Source organism: Triticum urartu, unplaced genomic scaffold (genome assembly GCF_003073215.2).
Source record: "Triticum urartu cultivar G1812 unplaced genomic scaffold, Tu2.1 TuUngrouped_contig_6260, whole genome shotgun sequence".
Lineage (NCBI taxonomy): Eukaryota > Viridiplantae > Streptophyta > Magnoliopsida > Poales > Poaceae > Triticum > Triticum urartu.
In genome coordinates this window covers 9,165-19,839 of record NW_024117007.1, presented here as the reverse complement: position 1 = coordinate 19,839, position 10,675 = coordinate 9,165, and the positions used below count along the sequence as shown (strand labels likewise).

The following is a 10,675-nucleotide window of genomic DNA, read 5'->3' as shown; positions in this document are numbered from 1 at the left end:
GCGTCGTCGTGTCCCCGGCCAACCCGGCCCTCACCGCCGGCGAGGTCGCGCGCCTCGTCGCCCTGTCCGGCGCGTCCGTCGCCTTCGCCGTCTCCTCCACCGCCGCCAAGCTCCCCGCCGGCCTCCCCACCATCCTCCTCGACTCCCCGCACTTCCGCTCCCTCCTGCACAGCGACCAAGCCGGGGTGAACGAGTCGGCGCCGCTTGACACCGGAGCAGTGTGCCAGTCAGCGACAGCGACGATCCAGTACTCCTCCGGCACGACAGGGCGGGTGAAGGCGGCGGCGCTGCCGCATCGGAGCTTCATCGCGCAGGCGGCGGGGTTCCATGCCCGGCACGTGAGGCCGCGGAAGGTCCACGAGAGGACTCTGATGGGCGCTCCCATGTTCCACTCCATGGGTTTCTTCTTCGCGCTGAACGGGCTGGCGCAGGGGCTTACCACCGTCGTGATGACGGACGCGGCCACGCGGGCGGGGTTAAGGGGGATGCTGGAGGCGGCGCAGCGGTGGGAGGTCACGGAGATGACGGCGGCGCCTCCCGTGGTGCTGGGGATGACGAAGGACCGGTGCCGGCTGACGAGTCTGGCGCGGGTGGTCTGCGGCGGCGCCCCTCTGCCGACGTCGGTGGCGGAGCAGTTCCGCCGGCGGTTCCCTCACGTGGATCTGTGCATGGTTAGTGTTTCCACATCTACAGTATATGTCGTTTCTTCTATTCGAAATGTTTATGCTTTTCTTTTCTTTTTCCGAAGAAAACGTTTATGCTTTTTCATCACTAACAAAAAGCAGTACAATATAGTCCCTCCGTTTCCGAATTATTTGTCCCAAGTATGGATGTATCTAGATGTATTTTAGTTCTAGATACACTCATTTCTGCGACGAATAATCTGAAACGGAGAAAATATGTAGTAAGCAACCTCGAAACAAACAATGTCAACAGAAAGCACAAAGTTCAAAAAACAAGTATACACATATATACAGTTAAAAGAAAAGTACTTGTATACAGTCCAAGAGGAAGTACACCCAATGTTGATTGATATTTTCCGGTTCTAAAATTATGCGTATGTTGTTTCCTTTGTCTAACATAAACGGGATCGACAAACGCATCGTATAAAGAACAAAATCGCAAGCAGCAGGTACACTGCACTTGGAAGATAGAGAGATGTCGTTGTCTGCTGGGTCTAGAACGATAAATGGTTGATAAGTTTTGGTGAAATAAACCTGCAAAAAAAAGTTTTGGTGAAATAATGTGCCAGCCAGTTTCAAGAACCATTAGAAAAATAGCTGCGTGCGTAGCGTGCTCTGTTTGAATATGTGGGAAATTGGATTCAGAAAGTGCTATAGAGGTCCAAAGGGGATCAAAATGGATGTGACAAGTCTCGTAAGAAATCTTCATAAGGCCAAATTACATGGATCAATACTCGAAACGCATCGTACCCTCTTTATAAAGAAATATAAAAGCGTTTATAAATCATTAAAGTAGTGATCTAAACGGTCTTATATTTCTTTACAGAGGAAGTACAATAATGTTCATTGATACCTTTGTCTAACATAAATGGGGTCGACAAACGCATCGTATAAAGAACAAATTTGCAAGCAGCAGGTATACTGCAGTAGAGAGATGTCGTCCCCTGGGTCTAGAACAATAAATTGTTTATAAGTTTTGGTGAAGATAACAATGTCCCAGCTAGTTTCAAGAAACATTAAAAAAATCATTACATGTTTAGCGTGCTCTATTTGAATATGAGACAAATTGGATTCAGAAAATGATGTAGAGGTCCAAATTACCGAGCACTATTATGACCGAGCACTACTAAAGAGGGTTTGATTTTTCGAGTGAACTATACATGACCGACTTTCTTCGGCATGAAGCTCAACAAGCTAGTGCCATAGGACAGAGAACACATATCGAAAGAATTGGTGAAACAAGAAAAATATAGATATATCAATTGAGAAACACCATAATAATAAGCCACCTTAAAAAATGTTGTAACATTGCACATTCAATGTCCCCACCAACTATGTTAGACTGTTCAGACACGTCTGACACTAAGTTAAAGAAAAGTTGTAATGTTGTTTTAAACAACTAACCGAAGGCCCTTCCACCATTACGGATAAAGCAAAACTGCCATATATATTCCCATCTGCAGATTCCGCCGCTGAATGTGATATTTTAGGATCGATTCATCAGGTAGGATGAAATGAGAGAAAGGGAAGATGCGAGTAAATGAACAACCCAATCAACAAATATGAATGTGCTTGATTGGTGTCCAAAAGTGAGGTAGCCTTCAACTCCAAAACTTGCCAGAAATTCGTAAGTTTAGGGAGGTTGGCAAAGTAGATGGCTTCCAATCAAGCGGCAGGCATTTTTGTTTGGATTGCCTACGTATGTTTTTGTTGTTGCAATGGTGATTGTTTCAAAGTTATATTTTTTTTACGGAAAGCCTTTACGGGGGATTATATTATGTTGGTAAATAGAGATACGGTCATCCGCTATTACATGAACGGGAAATCAGGTGCTCAGCGTTCAATACGTTTCCCCTGCAGAAAAAGAAAAACAATGTCTTGTGGATGAGCCACTTTAGTAGCAAGCAAATGAGCTGCCCTATTGGTTTTCATGAGACAGTGGCTATAAATTATACATTTATACTCCTTCTGTAAACTTATATAAGAGCGTTTAGATCACTATTATATTAGTTTACAGAGGGAGTACATGATTAAAGCTGCGGCATAAGAAATAACACTATAACTTGATTATACCCCGAACAAAAGGTACGACTATTTTCGATCGTGACATCGGTGGACGCTATGTAAGATACTACAAAATTGTGATGCTGCTGACCCTAATTGTACTCACAATGCTCCACTTGTAGTGTCAGAATACAACTAATATGACGGTTGGGGATGTGGACGGGACAGCCAAAACCAAGACTAATCCACCCGTACAACATCACACAAAAAAGTCAGCACGACTTTTTATTTGGAAAAAACAACCACCTGTAAAACTGAACCCACGAATTGCGTCGAACGGAACAATGACGAACATGTATCCATTTCTCCTTGGAGCATTTTCTTCGTCGCCTCTTTGTTAGAATGACGGAATGAGTGTGCTTCAGTTTAGAGAGTGCTTCTACTTCAGTGTTTTCTTCAAGGTTCAAGCAAGGCCCATTTATGCTTCTTTTGGTTCATAGGATAGGATTATCATAGGAATAGGAATCTGATAGGAAATGAGATGACATGTATCTCAAATCCTATGAGTAGGAATAGGAAACAAGATGTCATTTGGTTGACACCAAAAGAATTTTTTCATTGAGTCTTATATATATTGTCCACTGAGCACAAGTAGTAACGTTAAATACAATTATTTTATCCTACTATATGACAAGCAGTGAGGTACCAGGCAACTTAGCTATCCGTGATGGACTCTCTTGAACGCCATCATCATTTATCTCTGCGCGTTTGAGCTGTGCATTTGTCAATGGGCCTGGCAGTTGAGCTAGTAGGGCAGTGGCCTGGGTCCAAAGTAGTAGAAGTAGCATCAAAACATTTTTTGAGGCCTCTTTTGGTTCATAGGATAGGATTATCGTAGGAATAGGAATTTTGTAGGAAATGAGATGGGATGTATCTCAAATCCTATGAGTAGGAATAGGAAACAAGATGTCATTTGGTTGACACCAAAAGAATTTTTTCATTGAGTCTAGGCTCTTCTTTATTTTCCTATGAAATGTGGAGGATAGGAACCAATCCTATGTAGGAATAGGAATCCATTCCTATGAACCAAAAGGCTCTAAAGGAAAAAAATCCTATAAGAATCCTATTCTCTAGAATTCCTATGAAATTCCTCTAAACCAAAGGAGCCTTAAAGATTTAGGGAGTAGGGACCATAATTAATGAAAGAAAAGGAGAGTAGCTCGCGATCTACGCAATTGAAAATACTGTACTACCACATAAAGGTATCGAGATTCCAGAAGAACGTTGGGGAATACCATGATGACTGTAGTTTTTACCTTTTGTTTTTGCCAATCACCGTGATGACTGACGAGCAGCGAGCCTTTTCAGGTACTCCAACGGGACGCATATATCGGATACTCTTTTCATCGGGTTTATAAATCGGGTGCGGATTTTTAGGTCTTCAATCAATTGACTAAAAATATATCATTATATTTTTCAAAAAATATACTTCAAAATTTGTCATCAAATGAAGTTCATAACCATATATTTTTACAGCACACTATACATATTTTATTAGTTAAATTATAACAATACGCCCCACTTGTAAATCCAACGGACTTGTAAACCCCGCAAAAAAAGTAACCGTTTTTTGTGGAGATATAAAAGTAATAAAATATTAGTAATACTTCCGCAATATTTTTGCTTGACCTTGACCGGCCTCACACTAGTAGTATATATGGATAATTAGCACTCACACGCGTATACGTAAATTACATAAAATATGTTGTAAGAAAATATGTGGCGATTTCACCAAAAGTGCAGCTTTCATTTTGGGAAGAGAAATGTGCTTAATATAGTAGCGGTGTTTTCTCTCCAAACTTCTTAAAAGATAAACCGAATTAAATCTCACATCTCAAGCTACCTCTCCGCCAGAGCCTGTCACTGCTCAAGCCATGGCCCGTCCACACGGTTTAGTGATTCATCAGTTAAAAATATGATTTGGATTAGTCAATTCCGGGTGGAGAGCAGCGTCTGGCCCCGAGGCCGAGCCATGAGCGAGCAGTCTCATGCGAAGGAGAGTTCTAGGTTAGACAAGTGCGAGTGGGGAGGGGGGCTTTTCGTTTTGACCCCCTATCGGATTAGACATAGCCCGAGCAGGAGATGTGGTCAACCCGGCTGGTGGCGGCGAGACTCAAGAGGGAAATTGCTCGAGGCTGATCCACCGTGGAGATCTCAGAGGTGATGGCTAGGCACGTCGAGCGTAGGTAGGTTGGGTATGGCTATGGGGCGGGATTTGAGGTTTCAAAATTAGACAATATTGACATAGCAACTTATTTTTTTCAGTTGAATTTATTTAGGACATCCTTCACAAAAGAAATGTGGCATGAAAGATGAGCATACATCAACAATACTAGTCTAACATGATAATCTTAAGTAACAACAATTCGGGCCATCGGTTTTCTTAAGCTGCTAGGGCGGGCAAAAGTCGGCCCGGACCATTTTCATTTTCACAAACAAGATCGATATACAACAAATCGGCTACAACATGTAGCCCTCGACACACACAAGAAGGTACAAGGAATGACATATAGAGAGCCGGAAACGAGCTACGACAAGTACCCATATTTCGCGCCATAGTCAAACTATAATCGAGTTATTTGAATTTTTGATTGAAATTCAGTCAAGTTGGCGTGGACATTTGGTCATTTATCAAGTTGAAAACGGCAAAAGCCGAAATGTCAGTGTTCCAATGTTGCCCAAAATATTTCAGAAACGAAAACTCTGAACCACGGTGTCCACTGTCAGCCTTGGATCCTTGGAACCAAGCACAGAATCACAGTACTAGTACGTAGGAGTACCCAACAGCATTAAACACATGATTCCAACCTTGTTCATGAGGCACATCTATCCTGGTTCGTATGCATGCATGCCTGTCATGTCGCCGGGGCGGGGGGACCGACATGGGAGTACCCAAGTTTACGGTTCCTGCCGCGCCATGCATGTTCTCATCAGTGCCTCTCCTGCAATGATGTTGCTTCAGCAATCAATAGCCGGGATCGATGGTGGATCACAAACCATGTGATGGGACTGAGATCGCACAAAATCTCCGACGCGCGCCAGCCGACTAGGTCATGATCTCGGCCGCTTTTAACCGCCGACAATTGCGTTACTTGCACATCACTCACTCACCTGCAATTGCCCATGTGCTGCATCGGCAAGGGTTTGGTGTCGCTGGGAACCTGGCAAGTAATAAGTGGTCTGTCGGATCCGGATCTGGTAGATCTGAATCTCGTTGGGTTAATTCAGGAGTAGTTGAGGAGTATGTCGACGATCGTAATTCTTTGACGGTTTTTCATGCGTTTCAAGCTGATCGTAGTTAAACGAGTCATTTCTGTCGACGGAGATTTTTCAGTATGTTTCCTAAAACCTTGTGGCGTAAATCCGCTTCAGGGTTATGGCTCGACGGAGGCTGGAGGCATATCCTTGATGATCGACCGGGACGAGTGCTCCCGCGTGGGCTCCGCTGGCCGCATCTCCCACAACGTCGAGGTGAAGATCGTCGACATCATCACCGGCGAGCCCTTGCCGGTCGGGCGGAAAGGGGAGCTGTGCGTGAGAGGTCCTTCAATCATGACAGGTGAACCCACGAGCATCGTCCTGCAACGCACATTGCCCTCAGTGTGCGCAGATTGCTGTGACGCTGCGCTGAGATTACTTACGGTTTTTGTGTGTGCAGGTTACGTCGGCGACGACGAGGCGAACGCGGCCGCGTTCGATTCGGAAGGCTGGCTCAAGACCGGCGACCTTTGCTACATTGATGAGGATGGGTTTCTGTTCGTGGTGGATCGGCTCAAGGAGCTCATCAAGTACAAGGCCTATCAGGTCTGCTCTTATCCAACCGGGCTCATACCCCTTTCCATTAATTTTGCAATCAACGGAAATACATCAGTCTTTGTCGATCATGTTCACAAGATAAGCACCGAGCTAGCTAACGAAAACTACCCAGCAAAAGGAGACTGAAAGGGGCACGAGCGAGTTGGCGCATCGACAGGAAACCCACTGCATGACAGCCCTAGAACGGACTATCAGCTGTGGGGCGAAAACCTGACGACACTTCAACCACTACTCGGACCAAAAGCACCTATCTAGACCATAGGACTCTAGAGAGGATGAATCAGTATCATCAAAAGAACAACTCCAGCGGGCATCAGACCCCAGTGGATATACGCCAATCTAAAGATAACAGGATTAAGACAGCTCCCCAATCTGAATACCATCCCCACCTCCCAAGAGCAGCCTGCCGTGAGCATATGATCTGTCCGCCAGGGCAGCCGCCACATTAGCCAGCCTCTTCACCCCCACTTGGAATCTCGTCTTGTCTTCCTCCTTAAGCAGCCCTGCCCAGTATAACATAAAAGAACAAGCAGTGAAGACAGCCTCCAAAGGAGTACGAGCATTATACTTGTCAAAAGTAGTTTTGTTGCGGAGGCACCAAATCGCCCAACACACGGCTGCAATAATCATCATATAAAATTTCTTCCTCCTTGGGAAAAACTTATACAGCCAAGCAAAGCACTGCCAAATAGACCTGGGGGCACAAGAGACCCCCGCAGTCAGCCCCAGCACGCCCCAGACCGTACGGGCGAGTGAACAAGTGAAGAATAGATGATTAGAAGTTTCCACCTCCGTGCAAAACGAGCACATAGGATTTCCCGGCCAATTCCTATGTCGCATGTTATCGCGTGTAAGCACAACATTTTGGAATAGCTGCCACAGGAAAATTTTTATTTTCAAGGGAATTGCAGCTTTCCACACCTTTTTATAGTTAGGTCCAGATAGGTTTCTCTCCAGCCACTTATATACAGATTTAGTGGTGAATTTCCCCCCACTATTCAAGGACCAGGAGACAATATCAGAATTCTCATTCAAAGACTTTTTTTTTAGCCTCGCACACCACCCAGTCCCATTGCTCCTCCAATGCACCAAACAACCTGCGTCTAAAAGCTAGATCGTAGTTGTTGGCTACAAAAGAAACAATGGTGCAATCTTGATTTTGACAAATGTCATATAAGACAAATGTCATATAAGACAGGTCTGCTCTTATCAACTCCTGAACAACGTGTTTGTTAGTATTATAGGCCAACTTGGCTTGCATGGTTATGATGCTTAGCTGGATAAACTGAATGTTGCAGGTCGCGCCTGCAGAGCTGGAGCTTGTCCTGCAATCGTCGCCGGAAATTATGGATGCTGCAGTTATGCCGTAAGTTATTACCCCCACTAAAATACGTAATAATCTCGAGAAATCTCGTTCGTACTCTGAATCGAACTTGCTGGCCGCTTTCTCGGTTTCTCCGTTGCAACATGTCCTGAATTTTACATTAACATGGCAGATTACAAATCAGGATTACAGGAGCACGGTTGAAATGAAAAAAAAAAACTGCCTACATAGCTGTGAGATGTACTTTGCTTGTATGCAAATAGAGACAAGGGGCTTTGTACCCTTGGTTGGAGTGATGCTATACGATGAACATGTAAACGATGCCTGCTCCTGCAGTACTGACGGCTTCACTGGATTTGCAGGTATCCTCACGAAGAGGCGGGAGAGATACCCATGGCGCTCGTGGTGCGGCAGCCCGGGAGCAAGGTCACGGAGGCGCAGGTCATGGAGCACGTGGCGAAGCAGGTGGCGCCGTACAAGAAGGTCCGCAAGGTGGTGTTCGTCGACTCCATCCCCAAATCGCCGGCCGGGAAGATCTTGAGGAGGCAGTTGTCAGACCATATGCAGCCTTGCCATGTGTCCAGACTGTGATGAACCTTGTGACCGTCGGTGAGATCCTCTTCTGTGTGCGCTGCCATGGGCAGAAACAAGACTTTCAATGTCGTCAGGCGTGCATGGTCCTAAACCGATGTGTACAAATAAAATGGATGGTAAATGACGCCCCATCCCATTGTATATGTAAGTAGTAGCAGATCGCAACCGTGGACTGCTCAAAGCAAGTGTTCAAACCATGTAGTGCCGTCTTGGAAAATGTCGTAAAGTATTTTATTTTTGAGGAAATTGGATAAATACACATCTTTTGGAGTCGAGGTAACACAAAACCACAACTCCGAGGATTTTTAATAGAAAACCACAACTTCAGGTCTAATCGGTAACAAAAAACATAAATTTGTTCTGATTAGTTGGTTAAGGAGAATTATGGCATGTGGGTTCAGTCCTAAATGATCAATCGGGAAATTTTCAACCAATTTAGCCCAGCCATTTTGAAATTTGGAAAGTTTTTGCAAGAATCGGTCAAATTTTCTTCAAAAAATCAAAGTATTCAAAAATTCAAAAGTTTAAGCTCCTAATTCGAACTACATTATGAGAACCAAAATACACTATGTTCAAAAATTCTAAAAATACCTGTGGACACACATCCATGTTTGATGTACAAGCTCAAAAGTTTAAGCTCCTAATTCGAACTACACTATGAGAACCAAAAAGACACAAAATCGGATGTGAATAGTGTCAGATACTATTTACCCAAAGCTGACATTATTCACAATCAAATTTGTCTTTTAAAAATCTCCAACTGTAGATTGAGTTTTGAGATGATGTTTTCGGAGCTTTAGACATATCCCGCAGGTATGTTGTAAAAAGGATTCACAAAATTTCGGATTGTCTAAATATGAAATTTTGGGGTTAATCCTACAATCGCACCTAAAGAGTAGATCCTATACTAGTCTCCTGAGAGAGATATCTACGGGTAGAGTAATTATTCTCCAAGTGCGAGATGATGTTCTTCTAGACTTAGAGAAAGAATCACGGGTAGTTGAGTCAACTTGACTTGTACCTCAAGTAAGTCGTGGGCCAATATTGAAATCCGACCGTTATGCCATGTTTATGTTGCCCATAAGGTGCTCAGTGCCCCTATTGGTTATTTCACACATCTTGATTGCTCCGAATATAAATATCCTACCCACCCAAACATGTAACAGTTGGATGCTCCATTTGATTTGACATGAGTTTGTATGAACAATGCACTCTCCAAGAGAAACTGACAGAATCCTAGATAGAAATCCCAAGGCTTGAAATCTAATAATTGATTGAGCATCACATGGAACTAGATTGAAATGATACTTGTAGCTATTATTCTTGTAGACTGTGCATCCACTAGACGGTAAGGCGTCGGTCCAAAGCATCCAAGATTCATCGTGGATCTCCAAGGACGAGTATGTGAAGATTTGGAGATTGCCTTGAAGAATCTACCGAGAGTTAATTGACCTTTGTCCAATGGACTTTAGGTCATGGAGAATAGGATGGAAAGAGATTTGCTTCTATCTTCAATCATAAGTTCTTTCAACCAGACATAACACTTTGCCAGAAGTGTGAGCTGGTCAAACAAATATCTGCCGCCATCGAGCACCACTAGTTTATCTCTTACTCGTTGTACATTCAGTTATTTGTCTTTTGTCGAGAATGTCTCCCTCTATATTTTTCTATGTGTTCAGTTCTTCGAAACTGCAACGTATTTTCCTCTGTGTTGTTCACCATGGATGGATTTATCTCTAGCATGCTTGCATGCTCCCATGTTTACAACTGGTTTATCTCTTACTCGTTGTACATTCAGTTTAGAATTTTCTATCTCTGGTTCCGATAGATTTATCTCTACACTTTTGCCTAGTTGTTTCTTTAAGTTATTTACTGTTGTAGTAGTCAGTTTCTGATCCTACATGAACATAAGTGTTTTACCCCTCTTTAAAAAACTAGATAAAGATTTTATTTATACAAATATGCAAATTGGTGTCCGATCATCAGCCCATGACCAAAGTCACAGAACAAATGCATATGCTCTTTCCTGGTGACGTCACATATAGACCCTGACAAGAGTGCTCCTCCTCAACGCCTACTGCACCAGGTAAAAAAACGAGCGCTCACGCGAGCAAGCGTATGGGCAAACAAACACGCCCTCCGCTTGGTGACAGTTTAATCGGCGAACTCGTCCCTGTAAAGTGACCACTAACTA

The 10,675-nt window shown here is 43.8% G+C and overlaps 1 protein-coding gene across 1 annotated transcript; it reads left to right on the top strand.

Moving 5' to 3' along the window:
• LOC125530354 (4-coumarate--CoA ligase-like 7) lies at positions 1–8,742 on the top strand (the record flags this gene model as incomplete). Its single annotated transcript, XM_048694759.1, is given in 5 exon segments — positions 1–671; positions 6,120–6,306; positions 6,406–6,551; positions 7,862–7,929; positions 8,250–8,742. Coding segments are annotated over 5 exon segments (1,301 nt in total), but the record flags the coding sequence as incomplete, so codon positions are not given.
• Positions 8,743–10,675: the final 1,933 nt, after the last annotated feature.